The sequence below is a fragment of the Ursus americanus genome, chromosome 11, assembly GCF_024610735.1.
Source record: "Ursus americanus isolate L20-20 chromosome 11, mUrsAme1.1.p, whole genome shotgun sequence".
In the NCBI taxonomy this organism is placed as follows: domain Eukaryota; kingdom Metazoa; phylum Chordata; class Mammalia; order Carnivora; family Ursidae; genus Ursus; species Ursus americanus.
Genome location: NC_142137.1, coordinates 37,982,249 through 38,008,431, shown reverse-complemented (window position 1 = coordinate 38,008,431; position 26,183 = coordinate 37,982,249). Strand labels below are relative to the sequence as shown.

At 34.1% G+C, this 26,183-nt stretch overlaps 1 protein-coding gene and 1 long non-coding RNA gene across 13 annotated transcripts in view; one reads left to right on the top strand and one right to left on the bottom strand.

The window, feature by feature from the left end:
• The window catches only part of TRDN (triadin), a 355,819-nt gene that overhangs the window by 109,635 nt on the left and 220,001 nt on the right, over nucleotides 1–26,183 (top strand). For all 12 annotated transcript variants that reach the window (XM_087865452.1, XM_087865446.1, XM_087865444.1 and 9 more), the window contains 2 exons: nucleotides 306–476; nucleotides 6,423–6,482. In XM_087865452.1, the coding sequence (XP_087721578.1) occupies nucleotides 306–476; nucleotides 6,423–6,482 (231 nt within the window). The remainder of the gene's footprint in view (nucleotides 1–305; nucleotides 477–6,422; nucleotides 6,483–26,183) is intronic.
• The window catches only part of LOC148109268 (uncharacterized), a 46,341-nt gene continuing 24,368 nt past the window's right edge, over nucleotides 4,211–26,183 (bottom strand). The window contains exon 2 of the long non-coding RNA XR_015726099.1: nucleotides 4,211–10,327. This is a non-coding gene — a long non-coding RNA (uncharacterized LOC148109268). The remainder of the gene's footprint in view (nucleotides 10,328–26,183) is intronic.

The following is a 26,183-nucleotide window of genomic DNA, read 5'->3' as shown; positions in this document are numbered from 1 at the left end:
TACTTCAAATGGCTCCTTGTTGATACGCTAAGCTGGTAGTTACCTAAAACGTAATGTTTTCATGTACAAATTAAGAAAGTGTCCAACTTGCAAGTGAGCTACTTTTTAAAAATACTCTAACATGTCACTTCATAGACAATATGAAAGTTAGATAATAATAGTTACAAGTACGTATATCAGGGACCCTATTTTTTCCACTTTCTTTTCTCTTTCTTTTTTAAATTGTTCTTAGCAACCACTGAAAGATGAAATGCTGTATTACTAAATAAACAAAAATAATGCAACTTGTCTTTAACTCTATACAGAAGAGAGGAAAGCCAAGGCTGAAGAGAAGATTAAAAAGGAAGTGAAAGGTGGGAAACAAGAGAAAGTGAAGCCAACAGCTGCAAAAGTCAAAGAAGTACAGAAAACACCACCTAAACCCAAAGAGAAGGAGGGGAAAGAGACCGCGGCTGTGTCCAAGCATGAACAGAAAGGTAAACATTCAGAGGAAGTGGCCAGAGGTTCTAAGAGAGCATTGGGCAAGAAGCAAATACAGTGAAATTAAAAACTCAGAAAGACCAAGATCAGACTTCAACTGGGAGAAAAAGACTTGTATATTAAATATACCTGAAAGGAGATGCAATAAGTGGGAATTAAAATTCATTTATGGACAGACTAAAATGTGTTCACATACCTAAAGATGCATTTTGAAGTCTTTCTAAAAGAGGATTTGAGTTAGTTATCTGAAGTTATTTGAAGGTTGAAGATGAGTGTTAAATTCTTGAGACACGGGATTTCTATTAAGCAGTAGAAAAGCAATTTTATGTTTCCTATCCTTTGGAGAACAGCAGTCCAGGAAAAATGACAACAATTTTCAAGGAGTTTTTTAAGTGGGATATGTTCAAATTATATAGAATAAGTATCATAAAAACTATCCATACATTCCTGTTGTCTCTGTAAGAGCACATAGTTTAGAAAATACATTGAATTATTAAATTCAGTTAATTTAATGAGCAGGAAGTGATAGGAAAAAGAACTCTCAAGTTTCTTTGCTACCTTCCACTGACTAAACTGATGACTTCAGAAATCTCCATATCTGACCTTGTGCTGCTCTTCAGTAAGAGTGATGTCAACCTGACATCCCTACTTTGCAGAAATAGAGCATTTAAACGGAGGTGGAATATCAACCTGAAATTCTTTATGGAAAGGTGTTATAGAAACATAACAGGATGGAGTTTTCAGAGGGCAGCCGAGGGCTTGTCCCACATCTCTGCGCCTTGTTGAATCTGTGCGTTCTGAAGTCCATTCCCGGCGCTATGCTGCTGCACAGTCCTAAGGCTTCCCGGACAGAATGTGGGGTCTACTCTGGAGGGGCTATTCCTACAAATGTTTCTTAGGGGTGTTACAAAATAAAACTTTCCTTTACTCTGGTAATTTTGAATAGTTATATTTGAGGACTAAACTTAAGGAATGGTTTCTATGAGATTTTCATTAAAAATCATGAAAACTTGATTACTGAGTAAGCTATTTGGACAGTGGAACTGAAAATAATTTTCACCATTATAAGACACAAGATATGACATTTGCAATCCACACATTTTTTCTTTTAGATTCCACATACAAGTGAGATCACGTGGTAGTAGTCTTAGCAACCTCTCTTGTATTTTGTCTTTGAATCACTTTGTCCCTTTAATTCACAAGTAATATTTATAAATTTTGATTTATTTGACAAAAGATATATATTTCTGAAAGCGTATTTTAAAAAGGAAAGAAGAAAGAAAAAACTTCAAACTTCTCTCTCTCTCTTTTTTTGTGACCCACAAAATTATGAAATAAATGAAAATCACCTAAATTTAAAAATCTGTGGATCACTAAAAAAAGAGTGGGATTTTAAAATTTTGGAGTCCTAAAAACCTTTCTTCAACTTTAAAAAAGATTATATCACCTTGAAAAAATTAAAAATAATGTTATTACCTCTCTTAAAACTATATGTTATTTCTGAAATATTTTGGGTAGAAAAAAAAAACTATAGTAAGTAAAGAGAAAATATTTTGAATGGACTATTTTACTGTGATAGAAAACAGGAAAATTAATCTTCTGACTCACTGATATATCTATTTAAAATGATTATCAAGGTCCTAAAATACTTTGCATTTTAGATTGCTCTTTAAAGATGAAAATAATCACATGAAACCAGCTGAAATGTACCAAGTATATTTTTATTTTTTGTCCATAAATACAGTATATAAAAATCCATGCCACTTATATACTGGCGTATCAAAATACTTATCTAGCAAGTAGGAAAATGAATAAACTTTTTGATGTCCGTTTTTAGTATCTTGGTTTTTTTATAGGGGCAGCACATTTCATTGATGAAGACACATCACTGGAACATTTTCGAATAATATTTATTTTCTAGGTCACATATATTGTATTTCATTCATATCAGTCATCAGAATTATTGAAGATAGCTTTCTATTACCATTTTCGTTTTCAATCTACGGTTTTCATTTCCACATAAAGAACTATTTATCTATTAAAAGGACATTCAAATATCACTTAAAGCTAGAAACAAAAGCACAAATGTGATTTTATCAGCTAAGTAAATGCATTTGCTAAAGTAGGGCTCCCTATTAAGAGAGCTACCATCAATTAAATAATTGTATCATTAGGTAAATTATCAAAACTTTGCTTCTAATTGCTGGTCAGACAGATAAATATATTATTTTTTAAATTAAGCAAAGATTTAAGAACATTTATTTTTAAAAAACTGAATTACTTTATGGTTTCAACAAAGCAGGACAAACAAAGATGCAGTGTTTTTTAAATAATCTATTTGTGAGGTGGCTCTGATTTTGAGACTCCTGTATTGATGATTTAGTGAAATAGTTGAGTAAGTTCTCCTTTGGGCAAGGGATTATTTATTTGCTTAGCTTAAGTTAGTCTTAATGAATTTGAGTCCTTTTCAGATCGATTTCTAAATAGCTTTTGTAAATAAGTAGGGCCTACAGGCCCTTCACTGGAAACAGATTTTTACATGACATATACTTATTGTCAATTTTTAAATTATATAGTATACATGAAAATATATTCACATGTATATTATATATTTATAAACAATATATTTCCACATAAAATGTTGGGAATCAGGTGCATAGGTATGTACACGCCTACCATAAACTTAAACACACATATACCACATAATCTAGTTTTTATGGACCAATCCTAATCTGTTTAAAGTAGGGTAATAAAGGTTGGCATGATTAGGCATTGCTCGTTGATTTTCTGTGGTCTCTGGCAAATCTATGGGGAAAGAAAAAAAAACCTCCCCACTGCTATGCTCATTCTTTCTTTTCTTACCCCTCCACTGCCTCCTCCTCCTCTTTCTCCTCTTCCTCTTCTTCCTTCTCCTCCTCCTCCTTTTTCATCGTCTTCTTTTCAATAACTATCTAAATATTTGTGGCAGGCAGAGAGAATATAGCTAATATGAATTTACCATAGAGCAGCAGACTACACATGCCCCATGCTCATAAGAGGTTTTTCACAATTTCCCTTCTGTTGACATTCTGCACCCAGAATGCATTTTCTCCCAGCTGCCACTCCACAGGGAACACGGACAAGGCAGCAGCTGAATGACATCCATCACTGCTCCTTGAAGAGGAGAAAAATGGTCAGCATGTGTTATTTCTAGAAGATATTCATTTGGGAAAAAAATTAAGAAGTGGTGACCAAATATGAAATTATATGAATTATTATCACAAAACTATGAAAGTTAGCATAATAGAACAGTTCATATTTTCTTTAGGAAAATTTTGCTAGTTGAATGTTTGAATTGCATTTAAAGAAGGATTTCTATGAAATTAATCTTCCAAATAAGGAAGCCTTGGTTTTGTTTTATGCTCAGACAGGTGAAGCAGACACACTGGGGGTTGCCCAAGATACACGTGCCTAGAATTCTTGCACATTGTTAAGGTCAACACTCAAGACAGATGGAAATGGGCATACTAATTTAAAATATTTGAAAATTCTTAATTTAAAATATAAAAATACTCTCATTTTCTTATTGGTGCCATTAGAATGCAACAACATAACATCACTCAAATAAAACAGAAACATCCCAAGAATTGTAACTCAAACAATTATCTAGATTTAAAAACTAAACATTTTTTGAATTAATAAAAGATTTTCTTTCTTAAATTGAAAGAACATAGGATTATTGGTGCATTAATTAAATGAATGACTTGTGGAGCCAGAAAATATTGGTATAATAAATGCAAGCACTTTACCTTGGTAATAATCTAACATAGAGGCTAAAGAATTTCATTACACTGTCAGCATTCAGTTAAAAAAAAAAAAAACAAACGAACTCCGAAGCATGAAGATTTTAGTTAATTCAATATATTATTCCACATGTTATGTGTATAAATATGCCATCAGAACTTGGGGCAGAGAGCATTATTTCATTTTGGGGAATTGCCCAACCCCTTCAAATTCCAAGTAGTTTCTGTATTCTCAGTTTCTCACAGGCACATATTCTCTGTTGCTGTTGCTGAAGGCTATAGTGTCACTAGGAATCATTGTGAAAGAAATAAAAAATTGAGGGATTTTAGATCAATGGTTCTAGAAGATAGTCTAATTAGATCTTCTGAAGAATTTATTAAAAATGCATATTCTAGGATTTAGACCCATGAAATTATAACACATTCCCCATCTTTTTGATATTTAAATTGACCTTTGAAACTACATTTGAATTGTAGGAAGGACAAATCTAAAAAGAATATAGTCACTTACGGTACTGAAACAAAGGGGAAAGCCTAAAAGTTTTAGGAAATCTTCCCTGGCTCAACCTCAAATTTGCCATGTAAAGGAAATATACTTTTTCATTTTGTCATATCTTTGATCCTAGTCTAGAATTTTGCTCAGGAAAACAGTTATGTCCAGAAAAGAGAAAATACTCTTTATGCTAATCTTAATTCTCTCCTGTGCCGTAGCGTCCCTGTGTCCTGGTTTTAGAAACCCTGGCTATTACCTAGTATATCCGGGAACAAATAGATTCCTGGACTTGAACTGAGAACTAGTCTCCTTCCAACTTCCCACCCCACCTGTGGGAAAATGTGTTGTCATTCAAGAACCAACACACATGCAAATTCTTGAAACTTCATGACTTTTGGCTTTACTCTTATTTAGGTACTAATGAAAAAGATTATATTTTAACAGTTACTGCAATAACAGCATTTATTTTTTTCAAGAACCTGGCAGAGTTTCATAATAAAATGGATTACTCTAAAAATACTGTTAATACTCTAAAAAGAATGAGGTTTACAAAAATCATTGTCATACGTGTGTTTATGATATAGTAACAAGTTTTATTGTTTTGCATGTTTGATAGACACAATTTCAAGCACTTAAGGGTGTGTCATGTTGTGCAAATTGAATAAACTCTTGGTCCTAAAGCTGCCTTTGGATTTTTTAGATTGATAAAATACCTATTTAGAAACATTAAAATGTAAATCATCTTGAACAAGATTAATTTCATAATATACCAGCTTTAAAGAAAATCTGGTAAAACTTATGGAATAGTTCACCAGCTGAAATTTGGATTGGAATGACCTCAACAGAATCTGAAGTTATGTGAGAATTTAAAGTTCACTGTGATGTCTTTGATTTAGAGGGAAAAGAAAAAAAAAAAAAGAACTCTGAAATCATTTGACCAAGTTTGCCCAAAATGCTCAATCCTTTGTTTCTTTTTTTTTAAACTTTTTCCGTGGACTGTAGTAGTGAAGATCATAAGGTATCTTCACCGAAAGAGTACTCAGTTAATTAGCTTAACAATGATGTCATGTGACGTTGGAAGTCTGTTCTGCACATTTCTTCTAATTGAGCAGCATTTCCATGCAGAATCCCTACCACGTTGCAAAGGAGTTAGCCTTCCTGCTTGCCTTTTCAAGAAAACGTTCTGCAGCTCCATTTAGACAATTAGCAGAAGGGTTTGGAATGAATAATGGTAAAATGTTCCAAGTTGGAAATAATTTCCTCTCGTAAAACTTCTGTTTCATTTTTGGAAGTGTATATATGAACAGTGAGAAAAATTGCTTTAATATGATGACTTTTATAATGAATTTGATGAAAAAAGTTTTGATTAAACAAAAACAACTATATGATATTACCCTGAACTAGTCTGTTTCAGTTTTTTAAGTTTGTATGGAATAAATCAAAACCTATTTTTTGAGCATTTTTTTATTATGTTTAAACTTTATATTTATTATGTCTTTTTCCCCTTGTGTGTTCCTAAGAGTGCAAATTATTCCTTCACAGAAAATATTATAGTGACTAAAATAGAATTGTGCTATTTTGTTTGTTTTGTTAAACCATTTCTCCTTAGAAAAAAGAAAGGTGTTGATGACATTTTTTCATTGCTCTTTTTCTTTCTACTCTGTCAGATCAGTATGCATTCTGTCGATATATGATTGACATGTTTGTCCATGGGGATTTAAAACCAGGTATTCCAAACAATTTTTGTACTTGTCTGTTTTAATAGTCTTTGTTTCTAAGATTGTTGGCTTTTTTATGTACTAAACTGTATTTTCATTTTAAAAAATTGCATAATGCATGTGTAGATCTAGAATAAAACCAGTAAAAAGCAGAAGTAATAACTGGCATTAGGGCCTTTAATTTTACGTTCTATTACTGCATGGCCTATTGCAAATGAAGTTGGTTGAAAGCTAAAAAAAATGCTAATATCTTTATATATAAAAAATGCTAATATCTTTAATAATATCTTGGAGTGAAGAGGTGAATCATCTTATTTTATTTCTGGTAAACTTATAAGACCTATGACAATGAAAGTATCCTTTTTTTAATAGTGAAAAATATTCATATTAAATCCATCGCAATTCAGATATTTAATTTATTTCAAAAAAAGTTTTTTTTCTCACATGAACCAGGGTTAGCCAGTCCAGAGATCTACTATTAATAAGATAGTCAACCTTAGAGTTAATAGTCAACACAATGGAGAAATATTTTTACTGAAAGCAATTTATCTATCATCTCTCCTATCTTTAATTGTTGTCCAGAGTGTGACAAGGGATTCTTTACTAATATCTTAATTAATAATGAATAACTTGATTGCTTGTACTAGGCCTTTTGCAGATTTAAAGACTGATAGTACTATGTTATGTTTGGGAAAAGAATTCTAAGAAGATGGTATTGTTAAGGAAGGAGCTAATTTACATTAGAATAATTGAAGCTAAGTTTTTAAAGCAAACTATATTTTGGCTCTAAACTATTTTTATGGAAATCTCTTCAAAATGTATAATTACATTTATGCATGTATTGGCCAATGGGCATATCATATTTAAAACAAGTATATAATACATCTAGGTCCTAGAAAATTTGAAGATCATGAGAATTTTGGCTCTCTGGAAAATTTAATTAATTCTAGTAATTTATTCAAGTTCATTTCCACCCCTCGTCCTCTTCTTCATTTTCTTAATCTTTTTACTCTTCTTTTTTTACTGTCTTACTGAGTTAGAAACTGAAATGAGAGGGAAAACACTGGAAAATATGGTGACTCATTTGGATGATGACTCACTCGGTAAAAATGATTGTTAACGTATGTGTATAGTATCATAGTAAAATTAGATGGAAACATTCAGGGAAGTAATTTAGTATAGTGAAAACAGAGGGCTTTGGACATACATCCAGATATAATGCTTGACCCCATCCTTTTCTAGCACTGGCCCTTCAGCAAATCATTGAACTCCACATGATCAGTGTCCTCACATTGAGGTCACAGTAACAACCTTGCAAATTTGTTGACAAGGCATCTAAGTAGATGCACAAAATACTATTATACCTTTATTCTTAAAATCATTCAGTATGGCACAGCCTGTCTGGGTGAACACCCTACATGAAAGAAACAACACTGATGACTCTCAGTCTGTATACATCATTAAGCCAATTTTAGGTAACAGATTTGTTGACCAATTTATTGAACTGTGATGGTTTAAGAAAGTTATATTCTACACATACTTTGCTTTGAAGAGATCAACTGTTTACTTATATGCAACGTGAATCTACATCCTAATGAGCATGAGTTTTTAAATTCCATTGTTTGAGGAAAATAATGTGTTCTTTGTGCCCCCCAAATTATTCATAGAGCTACTAATTGATCATAAAATACAAGTCCTAAGAAAATCATAGGACAGAGAGAACTGTACATTGTCAAAGTCAATGAGGGATGCTAAGAGTTTAATAGTCACAAAGCTAACCATTTCTTTCCAAAAATTCAACAACAGATCAAGATCAGAGGAACAGTGAAACCATCTCTGCATGAGTTAAGGAGAATCCTGCTATTAACCATGCAGGGAAATCTAAGGTCCTATGTGAACATTTTTTAAACAGCTGTGAGTTCAGATCTGTAGCACTATCTAATATTCTACCTCCTGGAAATCATTCCCAGGTGCTATAGGATTAGATTTCTTAATGTCATTTATTAGCTTTCTAGTTGCCTTCCTCATTTATTTCATCTACCTACAATCATGATTTTGCAGGCTTATTGCTAAAATGTCTAAGAAATTAAAGAATATGTAGATCAGCATTTCTGGAGAAATACCGTATTTCAGCATTTCAGGGGGTGGAAGGAAAGAAGCTGGAGAAGGGAAACCTGTATGGTAAGCCCATTGTTTCATGTAACAAATTCTATTGAACTTCATAGGTGTACAGAAGGAACATTTACATTACCCTTCTTGGTGAGACAATACATAAGATGGAGTAAGAAAACAGTAAATATGGTCTGCGTTTTGAAACATAAGGAATGAGAAACAAGATTTTATCTGGGCATATCAATTTAGAGAAAATGCAAGTGATAAGACTTCAACTCTGACTGACAATTAGAGAATAAAACAATCCCTGCCAAGTTTATTGCTCTGCATGTATCCAGTATTTATAAAACATTTGTGCTTCCATCTGCTTCTGTTTGGGATTAGTAGAACACCTGTTATTGTTTAGCTAAGGTTCATTATTAATTATTGGTAATGAGTTTTTTAAACTATAATTTGATTTTTCCCTTGGGATGAAGTAGTTTCCTTATATAATGTTGCCACACCCTCAAAAGTAGCCCAAATCACAGTTGACATTTGGAAAACCTTATTAATGAAATGTATTGACACCATGACAAGTCCCAAGTTTTCCTTTTTTATCCCATTAAATAAAATACTTCTAACAAAGATAGTTTTAACATTTTTTAGCAAAGATATACCTGAAAGTGAACTGAATTACTCTTTTTGAATCTCTATAGTGAATATGCACTATCTACGGTCAGTAACAATCCCCACCTCAATTACAGGGACCATCTTAATAAGCCAGCGTAAAGTGTAAGGATCACATCATTTCATTGTATCTATTTAAAATTCTCCTGTACTGACTTGCTCTATATTAAGTTGAAATATTAAGAAAACTATATTTAAACCTAGAAAGTGAGTATATGCTACTAAGGCTGGCCCTGTGGGCACTTGGAGTAGATGTATATGTACAATGTATAACTTTAGGGGTATTACGAATACTGAAGTGCTCCCTTCTCTAGAAATAGTCTCTCTGCTGCTCTTAAATGATCTAACCACCCTGTCATTAGATCTCTTGATTGCGTACATGGTCAATGTTATAGAACAAGTTTTGAATAGTTTCTAATCTATCTTAGGGAAGAGAGCGGAGGGAAGGAGAGAGGGAGGAGGGAAGGGAGGGAGATGGATCCTGTTCTCCTGAGGTGGCTGTCCTGAAGCTAATGATTCACACTTTTTAGGGTTAAAGTACTCTAGTTGTCATTTTCTTTTGAGAGAATTATGAAAACTGGTCAAGGCAGACATTGGTAGCTATATAAGACTCAATTTATGGTGTTTCATATATTTTTTTGGTTTTGCTTTTAGAAATTGATGGTACCTATAGTCAAGATAAATAACTGCAAATGTATTTATCTTTATCAACCTTCCAATAACTCCAATATCCTTTTCAATACTTTGCTGCAAAGCACATTTTTCTTAAGTGATAGTCATACCCATAATTTCATTCATTTAATGTAGACTCTAAAAGAACCATCATGATCTTGGTAGGCATTTTCACATTTCCTCTTCATCAAGTTCCCCCCGGGCCAAATGAATTGCATGCATCGCTGGGCGAAGTCAACTGAGTTAAGCAAGAGACAAATTTCAGCAAGGAAAATAATCACATGGCTCACAGACGTCTTCATATTTACTACAGATAAGGAAATCAAGTTAAAGGTCCAATACAGGAACCAGGCCTCGTATGCTTTTGTTTAGTCATCTTAACACTTTCCTTCAGCTTTTCATCTCTGTATGAAAAAAAATCATAATCATAAAGCCATTATGATTAAAGTTCAATACAAGTTAAAGTTTATCCGTTAGAAGTTATCCCAACCATTGAAATTCCAGCTGCTGTCTGACTTTTACTTGAGTCAAGAATCTATGTCAAGGTAATTTATTCTGCTTTCTGTGTCATTTACTCTCTTAAAATTGAAGGTATTCACCTATCGAAATCTTCTCTGACTATTATAAGGTATTCTTTGGCAGCTTGTATTCCAATTCTATGGGTTTTAAGTCCACAGCCAGAAAGAGCCTCAAGGAATAAGTTAGTACTCTCATTTTATTAAGATCCTTTTCTTGAACTTCAGTTGTGCCTAACTGCATTTTTGGTTTGATCCTACTGAGAAGAGGTCAAATGTAATTGCATTATAGTCACTGTTATTTAATGGTTTAATCTAATGTATTTCAGAGCTCAATTGGCTATAATGGAAAAGACTAGGTAAGATTCAGCCTTGCTTTACTTTTCTCTATAAAATACTGTTCCACGAAAACATACTCACTTTAGTTCCAAACATCTAATTATTTTCACAAAATAAAAGCTTTGGGAGTTTTTATGTTAACTCCATAAATATTTGTTGAATCCCCTCAGCAAGCTGATAGTCCAGAAAAGAGATAAGACATGGCATAAATAACTTTATAACCAAGGATAAATTGATAAATATGCAATAGAGGCTTAGGAAATGCACATGTTAATCTCAATATACTAGGAACAATAGTTATCTCCACTTACCACTTGGACCTGTTAATGTTTTTTAATATTTTAAATCATTTAAAAAACGGTTTATAGAAGTAAGAATAAAGGGATATGAAAATTGTGATAAGAACTTAAACATAGCAAAGCTAAAAGTTTACTTCATCAGTTTTCTAATTTTGAAACTGTATATACTCCAAATTGGAAACATATTCAGAAAGGAACTAACTGCCCATCAATTATCATGCATAAACCTGCAATATATGCATCTAATAGATACTAATTCCAAATTTCAAACACATCTTTAATAGGTTCTAGCATAATATTACTCCTGGTTCTTTTAGAATTTGCAACATCAAAATGCAGCAGTAGAGTTTTTGAAATCTTTGAGGCTCATAATTTCACTGAAAAATAATATCATCTCCATCCCATAACTGTGAGACATTTTTTAGATTAATAAACATCATTTAGAATGATAAATCCAGTGATTTTTTGTGTATACATTATTGATTTCATTCTGATACCTGCCTTTACCTTTCTTTAGCATTTGTCCACTTAAACGCCACAAATTTTGGCACATAGATTTTTATAAAAGACGAAAAAGTACTATAACATACCCTTCTAACAAAATGAGATAGGCTAGGTTCTTGCCACAAAATACTGCCTGATAAAGTCCTTCTGGTTGAAGGACTAACTGGATGAGAACACCATATTTCTTTTTTGTCCTTTGAAATGAATCTTTCACTCATTGATTCTTGAAAAAATTCATTGTTATCTGAAAATTCATGGTCTGAGATTTCACTTAAATGATCAATTTCAATTTCACCTTAATCATTAAAGTTTAGCATACTGTTATCTCTCTTTTTGCATCTAATAACTGAACTATGTTCCTCTGTCAATTTTCTTCTCTTTGCAGTTATGGATGAAAAATAGAACATCTAAATTCTAAACTGTGTTCAGTGAAACTAAAGGTAGACCATAAGAATGTTTCCAGGCTTCTTTTTTATACCTTCTCACGTGATGATGAATTACTTTAGTCACAACAGTAAGAAAACTGAATGATGATGAGATAATGATGGTTTATTTTGCAATTACATCATCCTTCCAGGCAACTCTGTAATTTTTCTATTTTTTCTTGTTATTTTAGTCATTTGTAGCATTGTTGGGAATAATTAGTAATAATGAAATAATTTGTAAGTTGATAAAATAGAAATGTTCAAGATAGGGGAACAAAATAAGACCATGTCAAATGGTACCACATGGTAATTACAAGTTAGAATGAGTTTTTAAAATAATTTTATAATTTTATTTATAAAAAATAAATTTTGTTTATAATTTTATTGTTGAAAAAATAAGTAATTTTTTTCTTTGTTCCTTGGAAGACCTATAAAAAAAAATAAGACCAGAGAGATCAGTCTCCATAAGTAGTTACAATTGCTCAAAACAAAACCAAACCAAAACTCAAAAACTATGATTTGCTCTAATAGACCCTGATAGCACACCGAGAATCAATGGCAAGAACGTAAATGTGAAGGTCACACAGGATTTAAATACTTTCCTTGTGTTTAAAATTTTTTTTGAGTCTCAATTTTTATTAAAATGTATTTCTTAAGGTTTTTAAGGTGATGAAATAAGAAAGTATAGGCACATGTCCTCTCCATGTTTTTGCTTTCTCTTTTACTATGGAAATTTACTGCAAAAAAGAGAATGCTTCTAGTGTGAAAAATTAGAGAAAAGTTTGTGGAAGACAAAAAGTTGAAATGGGTCTTGAGACATCGTTAGACTGTGTCTATATGAATTTAAGGATAAAGATATAAAAACTGAAGGGATAACACTTTAGGCACAGAATCACACTATCTTGAAATGTTCTCTTGTGACTGCCAGTTGTTGAGTATTTATTCTCTGCTAGTTTCCTAAAACAATCCTATTTAATCTTTATAAAACCTTGGGAGGAGTATGTCATCATCCTTGTTTTGCAGAACAGAATTGAGGTAGAGAGAATTTGAGTGTTTTGCCCAAGTCAAACACAGTGAGACAGGGGATTCAAACCCAGCCTAATTCTAAAGCCCAAAGCTCCCTGGTGTTTTAGGCATAGATGGGGAACTGCAAGTGGTTCACTTTGGTTGACACTCAGGGAACCTGGGAAGAGAAACAGAATTGGAAATATTTGTGCAAGAAGGATTGGATGGAATGGAGTGGAAAGACGAGTTAGAATGTGTCCAAGGAGAGGAAGTAAAGATTGATCTTGGGAGATGTGATTAAGGGAATTGAGAGGATTTCAGAGATATCATAGAGGTAGAATCATGGGATTTATCATCACAAATACCAAAGGAGAGGACAGTAAGATTTTTCGGAGGTTGTTGGCCTAAAAAACCAAAACAAACAAACAAACAAACAAAAAAACCCTAAATACAAAGGAAAGGAAGAGAGTGGGTCAAAACTCACAGGAGTGGGTTGGAGGCATAGGAGATCTAGAACCCATTTTCTATTCTTAAGGCCGCAGATGGTATTCAGTTGCAAAAGGTGAATATGCAAAGATTCCCATCCAAACATCATTTGTTAAGCACCTGCTAAATACCAAGGTTCATCCCAGGTACTCTCACACACTTTACTCATTAAATTCTCACAGCAACTTCTGAAGTTATCTGCAGTTAGATAACCAGGTGTGGAGTTTCGGGGAGAGGGCCATGGTGGAAATGAGGTTGCCGAAAGAGTGAATGAAGTAAGTCTGCATAGAAATAACTGAATAGCTTCTGCATGCTCGGCAGTCCCACACCAAACACAGTAAGGGATGTAAGAACACTGAAGGATGATCTCTAATTTTAACAAGTGGAGTGGATGAGTATTTGAAAGAGAAAAAAGGAACTACTAAATGATAGAAAAAGGTTGATGTTGGGAGTTAGAGTGCATAATACTGACACTAAATGTTACAAGTGTCAGAGAGACATCTGTGATACTTGATGTCAGGGAAGACAAAAGACATCTAGAACTTGAAAGATGGATAGTATTTGACTAAGTGCTAAGGAATACACAGGCCTTGCTTTGGATATGAATGGAAGAGAAAACAAACAGGGACAGGGATGTGACATGGCTGTGCATGTGAAATTGATGTGTTTGTATGACCATGAGGATATCAGACTGACAACGAGATAAATGGAGATGAGAAAACATCAGCAAAGTAAGAGGTGATAAGTCTGTGGTGACATTAGAGATGCTTGGTCAATCAGGCGAAGCTGAAACTTGGCATGGAAGAGAGTCTGAAACTTGGCATGTAAGTAGAACAATGACACGAAACCAGCATTTCAGAGAGAGTGGTCAGGCAGCATTTGCTTAAGGGATTGGAAATGGGATAAAGTTTAGGAGCTATTGCTAAAGCCGATGAACCTAAAACATGGTTTTAAAGGAAGAAAGGGCAAATTTCCTAAGTCGTTGTTCCTATAGGTGGTGATGGGAACTGTGTGTAAGTAACTTAAGAAATTAACGTTGCCATTCAAAAGGCCATAAACTATTTTGACGAAGTTCACACATGTGGTAGAAACTTAAATGAGGTTTAGATATAAATGAGAAGAGTGAAGTACGTGTGACTATTTCCCAAAAACACAGTGGAGTAAGAAAAGTGTTAGAACTGACCTATTCAGTAACCTAGAAAGGAGCAATAATTTCCTTTCCTTCTTTGGCTGATTTTTGTTATTTTGCATTATTTTATTTGGCTTCTTCAGAGGTAGCCATCCAGCCATCCAATGCGGGATGTTTCAGGCAATGGAGTCAGGTGGTTAGGCACAGACTCCAGAGCCAGACTGCGTGGCTTCAATTCTAGGCCCTGCCACTTGCCTGAAATATGACTTAGTCAAATTAATCAATCTCTTTAGGCCTTCATTTCCTCTTCTGTCAAATGAGACTGATAAGATTGTGGCAGAATACATTAGCAGATGGTCAAAGTGCTCTTAAGGGTCTGTGGCTCCCTGAGCGCCGGTTTTTCTTTAGTCACTGAGCGCCTATCTATGAGTTGTTACAAGCAGAATTTTGTTAGGGAGAGGAAAACATTTTTTCCGATCCACATCAACACATAATATAAAACACCGATTTTGCCAATTGTAGCCATCTGATGTCTTCTGGCCTTAGTTCTACGACCTACATCATGTGGGCAATAATACATAATTTACGGTGTTGTGTTGAGGATCATACGAAAAATCTTGCATTAAATGCATAGAATGAGTTTGATTTAAGCGTATTTTAGATGAGTTCTAGGGACTGTGCTAGATTCTATAGATCCAGCACTGAATATGCACGGTGCTGACCTCTGCTTTAATGTGGGATAATAGACATTACTTTTTAGGATTAACACATGGATTAATTCATGCACGTATACAAACATTGAAAAGAATACCTGACTATGACAAGCATAAGAAACACTATGTAAGTGTACGGCGGGGGTGGGGGTGGTGCTTGTGTCCAAATATAACAAAATTGTGATTTTCAACTTACCACTCCCTGTATCTTTCTGATTTAATGATCATATGTCATTATCATTCTCTCCCGAGCAAGTCTTTCTTTTCTGCCTTACATATACCTTTCAGACACGTTTGCTTTTAAATCCCTACTGTCTCATACTTTGCCAGATCCATGATGTGTTTATTGAATTGAATTCACGATGCCTAATATTTATCTCAATGAAAAAAAAAATTATTGATGATCATCCCAGAGCATCCCTCTTTATTCCTTCCTCGAAATAATCTTGTTCTTTAAAACAATGGCAGGTTTCTAAGCATTGCGAATAGGCCCCGTGTAAAGATTCTTGAAGGAGTTATTGGTAGTATCTCAAGAGACAGAGGCTCAGAATTAGCAAAGACTGGTTTGTGGCATGCATCTGTAAACAGCAGGCAGCATAAAGAATTAGAATGAAGTGGTAGAAGAAAAGGGGAGAAATCCTACACTTAATTACAGACGTGCGTAGCTCCTGGACTTGGCATACCCCCATGAGGGCTGCATCTGATAATCTGAAGTCAGTGGAAGCTGTTCAAGATAAATGTATTAGATTTTCATATTTGTCACAATCAGTCCACAATACATTCTCGTCACTATAAATAGCTGGTATGTGCCCAGAAATAGACCCGAGCACTTCTGAGTGGCTGTGATTCCTCTAATGCTGCTGTTCTCTCTCAAGCAGCTTCATTGTGATAAAGGGGTTGTAGGTTTTTGGAGAAAGCTAGTAAATAAAAAGACTGCTGTCCTCCTAATCCCAAGTTATATGACTTCACTTCTCTGTGTCCACTTAAAGAGAACAAAATGAAGGCCTGTTTCATTTTTCTCACATTCTCATTTCTCACTTTTTTCCTACCCTTTTAAATGCAGGGCTAGATTTTAGAGGAGTATCTTTGCTGTGAGCGAACTTTGATTCAAGTATCATTTTGGTCTAGCCTTATCACTGTTAACGGCATGGACTTGCTGTCAGACAAAAATAAATTCCTCCTCAGGTAACCTACTGAGACTATTCAAAGCATGTTCTAAAATAGTCTGAAAAAGGAGCAAACAATACAGAGTCATTTGAATTGCTGCATGAAAAGCAAGGAAAATTAAGGCTTAATCAAAGAATTATCAAACTAATTAGGTGTTATTTATTAATGTGTCATGTCTTGTAATAATCTTATCTGTCAGTTCATATGCAAGAGTGCAGATTAAAGAAGCATTTCTGTAATTATGTGAATACATTCCCCTCCTGCTATTCTAAGGTTCACTTGGGTGGCCCAATCAACAAAGAATGGAGAATCTGTGACTTTCTAACCATTCAAATGAATATGTAGTTCTCATCACTTTTCTAAAGCAGGCCTTAATTTAAACATGGAAATAATGAGTAGGCCCCATACCTATTTTGATATAATTAATTATGAACTAAGTTTGATGTAACTGCTTTCAGAGAGACCTAGATGATGAACAAATTTTCCTCATCCATAGCTTTTTTTCCTGTACCAGGATGTTTGTGCAAGGTGAAGACAATGATGAATTTTGCAATATTCACATAAATGTTACCAATTTCAACATTTTGCTGTTCAACAGTTGCTCAGCATTTTCGGATCAGTTCTATGACTGTTCTTCTAGGCTCTGGTGTATTTTATGCTTGGGTTTTCTAAAATAGTCTATGTTAAGACAAAATAGTACTGTTCTTACTACATAGTAGTAATAACTATACCACATTTGAAGATAACATATTTTGCCTATTTATGTACTCATCAACATCCCAGTTGATATGCTCAACGTCGTTCTATTAATCAGTCTCCCAACAGTTACTAAATCCGTGGTATATACTCAATACTTTTGGTTGTAACAGGAGTTTCAAAGCAGGAGGAGATAACAATCTAGTCAGATTATTACAAGGAAAGCGATGAACAGTAAAAAGCAGCTAGGGAAGAAAAACAAGGGAAGATACTAATTCAGTACTATATCATATCTGCAGATTATACTCACTATAAATGTCTAAAGATGAGAGGGCCACAGAGATCAGGATAGGCTTCCTAATGGTATAGTCCTGGTATTTGTTCAATGCTTACCTTCAGCTTCACTGTGATTGTTATTACTAATTGCTTATAATGGATTTATTACTTATTTAGGTAGTCAAGTTTTTCACTCTAAGAGGTGTAGAATAGTCATATAGGTATATGTACTCTTTATTAAGAATACCAAGTAAGAAATCAGTACAGGGTAAAAACTGAACAAAGTAATATCTCATCATATGGAAGGCATTTACATTGCTGTGCATCCTTTCAAATTAGACCCTCTTATACTTTAGTGTCTATCCTTTGTCATTCATACTTAATTATTTATATTATATCTCTTAAATCCCCACTACTCTATTTCATTCAATATTTCTTCTTTGTGGTTGACATGGAACTTTCTTGAAAGAAAAACTGCCACCTACAAATCACTTTCTATTGTAACCATCCACAGTGTTTAGGTAATAAGCATGTGTTTAGTGGCTAAGACTTGTTTGTAACAATTAGAATCTCTTACAGAAAGTGAGAGAAAATAGATATAGAAAAAGGATCAATATTGTCACATTGAAACATCCTGTAAAAAACAACCTGATGATTTAATACTGTTTTATAAGACAGTTGCAGAAGATGTAAATGGTTTCCGTTTTCCATTATTCATGATGGGATTATATTAATGATGATTTTCTCCCAGAGGAATATTATTTTTTTGTATAATTATAAATAGCCTCCTGGCAGACACTGGATAAGCAGTGTGTATTGTTTTAAATGACAAAATAGTATCAATTATACACAATTTAAAACAGGAAGAGAAGTTGGATGACTTCCAAATGTGTCATTCAAGGGAGAATATATTTGTGAATTTAATTGTGGTGTTAAGCCTATTAAACAGTAATTATTAACATGTTACCATTTATCCTTTATCTATCAAGTGCAAGTATTGAAATAAGTTTATGTTATATGCCTGTAGTTGAAAAGGTATGGATTTTTATCATCTTTTTTAAAGCAGCTGGTAGAGAATTTTCTGCTAAAACAAAACGACAAATCCTTTGTCTCCTCCTGAGATAAATTCCAAAACCAGAAGGTCTCTTTTTAATTGGCTCTATGATTCGTCCTTAGGCTTTTCATATCTCTTCGAATTGCTTGTGTACATGGAATATTTGCATGTGTCAGAGACAATTAACAAAAAAAAGAAAAAAAGAAAGAAAGAAATTTTCCCACAGGTGGAGACAAAGGATAGGACAGTTGCAACATCCCTTCCATTTGCCAAGTCCTGTGTTGTGGAAATAGCTAAACAGGGTGATTAAAAAGTACCGAATTGATTTTATTTTATATGAATGAGATCCCTGTGTAAAAGAAAAGCAACACTGTTTTTTTCAAATGCCATGCAATAGCTTCAAAAAGTATCTCTCTGCATTTGAGGATAAGGAGAAAGGAAAGTCACAAAGAGCCTTGGTTAACATGGCTTACCTAGAGCTGAAGGAAAGCTGTCATACACACGCTTTCCTGCAGCTACCTACCTATCAAGGATTTTTGAGGATGATCAGAGATGATGATGATAACAAGATTGATGAAGACAATGGAAAGATTTACCATTTACCAAATCCTAAAGGTATGCCAGGCCAGGGGCTGTGCTACACTCTGGACATGGATCATCTCATTGGGCTCTTATCAAACCCTAGGAGCTGGGTTATAATTTTCCCATCTCATAGATTAGGGAATTGAACCAGAAGGAAGTTTCAGAATTTGCTTGGATGGCTAGATATTGTCTCCAGCAACAGGGAGAATTATAAATATATTTTAAAACAGGGGTCACTGCCTCTTAGGTCTTCTTTTTTTTTTTTTTTCCTTCACTCTGTTTTCTAAGTGTTATAGTTTCAGAAAAACTCATAATCTCTGTTTCTCATATAATGTAAATTTGACAAGCACTCCTAAATGTTGTAAGTACAGCTGCCAAAGAAAGCAGGTGATCTGCTGGTGACTTTCAAATGTCTTTGTTGATTGGTCAGTGAAAGGAATCTGGTATAGAAACCCCAGGCAGCGGGGACCATGACTTCATACCCAAAAGCGCAAATGGTTTGTCACCAAAATTACTGAAGGAATCTTGGATATGGTTTACTTTTAAATTCCTGGGACTCTATTAAACTACTGTAGGCCTGATAAAATATCACACAGCTCCATGATCAGATTTTTAAGCATATTTTATTCTTAATGGTTGGAGTGACAGCAAATTGAGATGGGGAAGAGCATAGGATAAATTTATCTCTAAGGTTGTTGGTAGGTCCTGAAGTTACTGAGAATGAAAACAACAGATTCGAGCAGTTTAGGAATTGATTTAGCAATGAACCGTGCCAGCTGCTCTCTATCAATAACCGCTTTGGTAGAATCCTAAAGTCAAACAACCAGAAAAGACAGAAGACAGAAGGAGCCATTATTTGTTCTTCATGTTTAGATAGTTTACAAAAATGTCAAGCCTCCTATCTCTTAAGAAGTGAATTTGTTATTCTGCTTGTAAATTATTTTAATATGATCTGCAAATGTAATAATTTTGTCTTGGGAGCCATCTTTTCTCTTACTTCCTCAACTTTCTGGTTACTTATATTCCCAATGATCAATAATTTGGTGTGACTTGGTTTTCCATCTTTGAGTAAATCTCTAAAGTGTGTTGGGTCTCTGAAAAGTAATACCGAATATAAAGCCTGAACTATGACATTTTGACTTGAGGGCTATGACACATTAAATGTACTCATATTTAGATATAGGCTATGCTATAATTACCTGGCTGGTAAACAACAACCTTCTCAGAACTGATTCGTTTATATTAAAAACAATGGCCAATTAAATTAAATGAATAATAGCCCATTATTTGTTAGTATGTTAATGTGTGAGGGAGGAAGGGCATGTCTAGGGATATAAATGAAACCTGAGATCGAAACTCAATTTGATTTAGCTCAAAATTTTATTGAGATTTTGTGATTTATCTTGAAAACTATGCATTTTTAGTTCTACTCAATCATGTACTTAAAATTCACACATAAATACTACATTATAAATACTTGCCATGGAAAAAAGTTGATTTCTTTTTTTAAGATTAACTAAGGCATATAGTTTATTTCAATCCCTTTAATTTTTTTTTCAGTTTTACTGAGATAATTGACATATTATATTAAGTATACAACATGGTGATTTGCTATATGTATATATTATGAAATAATTACCACAATAAGTTAACATCCATTATCTCACACAGTTACAATTCTTTTTCTTATGATGAAAACCCTTAATATCTAATCTCTTAGCAATTTATAAACAATACTATAGTCACCATGCTGTATATTACATTCCCAGGACTTATTTATCTTATAACTGGAAGCTTGTACCTTAAGGTTATCTTCACTCGTTTCATCCATCCTTCATCCCCTCCACCTCTGGCAATCACCAATTTTTCTCTGTATCTGTAAGTTCTCTAATGTTAGATTCCATATGTGAGTTCATATGGCATTTCTCTTTCTCTGTCTGTCTTATTCCACTTAGCACAATACCCTCAAGCTTGATCCATATTGCCACAATTGGCAGAATTTTCTTCTTTTCATGGCTGAATAATATTCCATTCTCTCTCTTTCTATAGATGCTAGATAGACAAATAGATTCCTATTTCAGTATATACATATATCACATTTTCTTTATCCATTCATCTGTTGATGGATAGTTGGGTGGTTTTCATATGTTGGCTATTATCAATTATACGGCAAAAAGTTGATTTCTAGTAAGACGAGCCATTTTTATCTGATAGCGTCTCCGACTACTCAATGCCTTAGAAGATAGGCATCACCATTTTGGTAAAGAATGTTAGATATTTTTGACATTGGAAAACAACATCTCAGAGTCCTAACTTGAATTCATTACAACTTTGAATATTGAGTTAACATAACCAATGGTCAAAAACATGCATTATTTGTACTTTAAGTCATCTTCAAATGGAACAAGATTTAAAATGTCATTAATAATATCACTTTACTATAATATAGAGCACTGAATTTAAGATCTGTTTAATTATTATAAAATGATATCATTGACTATAGAATTCTAAAGCATAATGTAACAACATAATAATTGCCTGTAATTAACTGAAATTGTTTAGCACTCACTATTATTCTTAATGTTGTTATATATGTCGTTCATTCCTTATGGCTCTGTATTAGTTCTAAAATAAATGCAAAACACAAAGACAACATGCAGTGCTCTTTAGCAGCACTGACAATCTGCATACATGGGCCCTATTCATAAGTCCTTTGGGTAAATTTAACAAGTCATTCAACTTCTTTTATTTCGATGTTTGGCACTAAAACACCATTCAAGTTACATCAAAAGGTGCAGAATTATTTCAGCTGAAAAATACCTCAGTGGATAATTTATATAGTCTTCTTTCCACTTGAGGGAACCTGTAGATATCCAGAATATACTGCAAGTATTATATCTTGATTGAACCATTTAATGAAGCTACTTTTCCTCATCTTTGGGCATTAGCTCACTTTTTTTCCCACTAGCCATGGTTAAAAACATTAATGTTTCACTTGCATGGAAAGATCGTTGTTCCATTCACAAATAGGTAAATATTCTCACAGAAAGAAAATGCTTTGGTCTGGAACTATAAATAATTTAAAAAGGAATAAATGAACGAATAAATAAATAAATAAATAAATAAATAAATAAATAAATAAATAAAATTTCATTATTTTGCTGGAAGTATTTTGTACTCAATCAAGAACTAAAAAAACTATAGTTCAGTCTGTTCATATGGAAACATTCTAGAAACCATGTGACAGAGTGGCATTTAGCAACATTTACGGATTCACTCATTCAGTTAATCATTCATTTTCTCCTTTAATTATTCATTTTCCTTTCCCAAGTGTATATTGCTGTTCCAGATTCTGTCCTTAAGTTGCTCATAGTCTAGTGATGATCAGAAAAAAATGGAAGGTGGGAGGATGGGGAGGAAGAAAAGCCCAAGCCTGTAAATAAACAAACAATATACTTTGAGGATCAGAAGATAAAGTGCATCCTGGCTGCTCTGGGAACATGTGGAGCTGTGAGGCATGTATATGGAAGAGAATCAAGGAGGTGATAAAATAGCCAAGTTTTGAAGATTCACTAGAATAAGCCCAGTTCTAGGAAGTTTCATCAGTGAGAATTTATAATCCCAGAGATATTTGATTAAATAGCAAGTAGGATATTTGCATTCCAAGGACATGAGTTCATTCTAAGTTTTTATTTTTATTTCTTTTCATTGAGACTGCAGTCCATCTAACTTGCCTCATTAGTCTCTTTCCCTACTAACTTTGACCTTTGCACTAAAAGAAAAATGTATAATTCGTTTTACCTATTTGCCTCCTTCTTCCATCTTTATTCTCTGTCCCTTGGTTGACTTTGTGTGCAAATATGATTTGCTGTGGGTTTCAGAGACATATGGTTTAGATAACTAGAAGAAACTATGAAAAGCGAAGAAACAGTAATTCTGAAAATTTTGAAAGCCTCTTACTTGGAAGTCTGTCTAGAAGTGTGGAAATGAAGTCAGATAACAAAAAGATTGATTTAAGAAGTGAGCCTTTTTGATGGGCCAGCTGAGGTCATTTCAGCATCTAATTAAGGCTAAATAAAGCATGACCCCTGAAGAAAACTATAAAACTCTTTATAGTATGAAGTAAATACGTACAGATCTTTAAAGGGTTATGAATCATTGATGATAATAGATAAGATAATTGGCATTTATCTTGGCCTTCCAAATAGATATTAAATAAATAGTAAAATAAAATGGAGTGGAAAAAAACCTTAATCTTAAATTGGATCTGCTCTCAGTGCATGATTTTGTTAAGCTATTTATCCTTCCAGGGACCATTTTTGTTTTCATCTGAAAAATCAGGGTGTTGGCATAGTTGATTTCAAAGGTCTCTCCTACACCCCAAAAATCTATGATCATGATTCTGTGCCTCTGTTTTCGTTAGGTCGCAAACATCAGGTATTCCATCATAATCAAGGTATAAAGATAAATAGAACAATGGTATGATCTCGAATCACTCTTATTTCCTTTCTTTAGTTGACTGTTCCATGGAAAATTATTTCTACTTCATAAATTGGAGATGAAGAGGAAAAAACACTAATATTACCTTTATCATTTTTAATCAAAAGAATGTATGAAATATGCATTTGGCTACTATTCCAGGCTTTCCATCAAAGTGAATATGCAAATATATAACACATGGAAACATTAGGGAAGCTTTTTATCAGGATGCAAAGAAACCTTTCCAGTAGAAACATTTTGGCCTGAAGGAGGTTCTTTGATCTAAGAAGTTGAAGCTTTTGGTGTTTTAAAACCCTACAGTGGGGCTGTGTAGCCAATTTATACTAAATAATCCATTTGCTTAAAACTTTTCTAAAATCATAGAAAAACTTGAAAATTAATTACTAATGAGCTATATTATTGGAATAACCCAGTAAAGTAACTGCGGCTTCTACTTCAGTGTCCTCTACGGAAGACCTCTGGCAAAATTGGAAACTATATAAAACAAGTGAGAACAGTGACTAAGCAGTTAGTCCATAAACAGCACCTAGCTAGGTAAATGGAAAATTCCTTGCCCTTATCTGGGTGTTCTCATTTGTTCCCAGAAGTTCAAGTCAAATGATTTCTTTCCCTCACTTCCTACATTAAATTCGTATAATAGTCCTATTGGGTTTATGTCAAAATGTACTCTGAATCCATCCACTTACCTACAGCTTCTGTGTTTTTCATTGATCATATATTTAAAAATGCCCCCATTACTCTGAATAGCATTCCTTATTACTCTTTCTTGCTACATTTTTAATAGGATACTTATTTCCATCTTACTAACTTATTTGCTATTTTTTGTCTCTGTCCACTAGAATCTCAGCCCCATGAAACGGTGATTTTGTCTCTATTGTTCACTGCTATAACTCCGTATCCAAGGAAAGTGCCTGGTGCTCAGTAGGCATTCAATAAATACTTATTGCATGAATGATTGAACCTCAACCCACCTAGTCCAAGCCCATGTCACTTCCTCACCTGGGTTATTTCAATAGTCTCCACCTGATCTCTTGCTGCCTGTCATATCCCTTTCTCTACATTGTTTTTGTTCGCACAGCAGCCAATAATCTTTTAAAAACCTACATGCCATGCTAAAACCCTACAAAAGCTTACCATTGCCCTTTGGACAAATCCAAACTCACTGGAACAGCCTAGAAGACTGATATGAGCTTGTCTTTGTTCTCCATCACCAATGACCTTTAAGCAAACCAGGCTGGTTCCTAGCTTAGGCTTTTTGTCTTACTTTACCATGTCAAGAATCCTTTTATCTGAAATCTTCCTGAGGTTTGCTCCATTGTATTTGAGTCAGAGCTAGAATGTGTTCCCCTTGGAGGCAAGGCCACTTACTATATTATGCATTTGTGCAGTCTGTGTACTTACACATAGACCCTTATTCTGATTCCCCCACCCCAAGACAGCATGCCCTGGACTGGAGTTGCAACTGCCCAGGAAAGAACTGCCTCTTAATTTTGCACTAAGCAGGTTTTCCTGGCCAAACCTTGCCGCCGTGGACCACACACACTCAGGACGCATTTTTCTAATTTGCACAAAGCTTCATAGGTTAGTGGAATCCTGTTTCATGGTGACCCTACTCTTCCTTTTCTGTCCAATTTAGCGTGATCTCTTTCCCCAAGGCTTTGTGTGCCTCACCACTCCTTTTTGATGTCCCTACATTGCTGAGATCGGAAATTATCTGTCTTGTTTATCGCCTGTCTCCCTCCACCTCTAATATAAGCTCCTTAACAACAGAGTCTTTCTCTGTCTTCTTTGTGCTCCCTGTGATTTCATTTGTCCTGTGATGCCATGAACACTCACAACAGAGATCATTGTTCTCTAAATCCTTAAAACAACTGAGACCTAAGTTAAGTGACAGTTGCCTGTTTACTGAGTGCCCCCTCCACAAGAACATGTACAGGGGATGCAAATAGCTGTGTAGAATTTAGTGATTCATGCTTGGCACGTATAAAGATGCCTATATGGAGTAAACACCTCCTTAGTCCGCCCACCTCATATGAACTCCTGAACCTCTTCAGGTGGTTTACTGGTAAGGTTGTCATTTCATGGGCAAATTCACAAACCTGGGTTTATTATATGAAGGGTCTAAAATTTTTGTTTTAATAGATGGGGTGGGAAAGGGAGGAAGAGTTGACACTCCAAATCCTTCTGATCCCCTCCCAAAACTATATGGCAAGGGAAAGACACTCAGTAAGGACACTTGGAGATCAAAATGTCCCTATTTTAATAAAGGATACTACTAGCACAATCACATATCTCAACCTAAGATAAAAAGCCATATTTAATTTTATGATTTGTTCAATTCCAAACTTTAAAAATGTTATTCTACATATTATAAAAATACTCAGTCTAGGAATCTTGTGCAATGCATACAACCAAAGTTATTGCTTTAGCAAACTTAACTATTATTTTCTTACTAAAATCATATCTCGCCACTTCACTGTTAGTCATAGATTCACAACTGATTTTTATGAAACTGAAAGAACAAATAGGAATCTGTACTTATTTTATACATCATATTTTTTTAAAAAAAT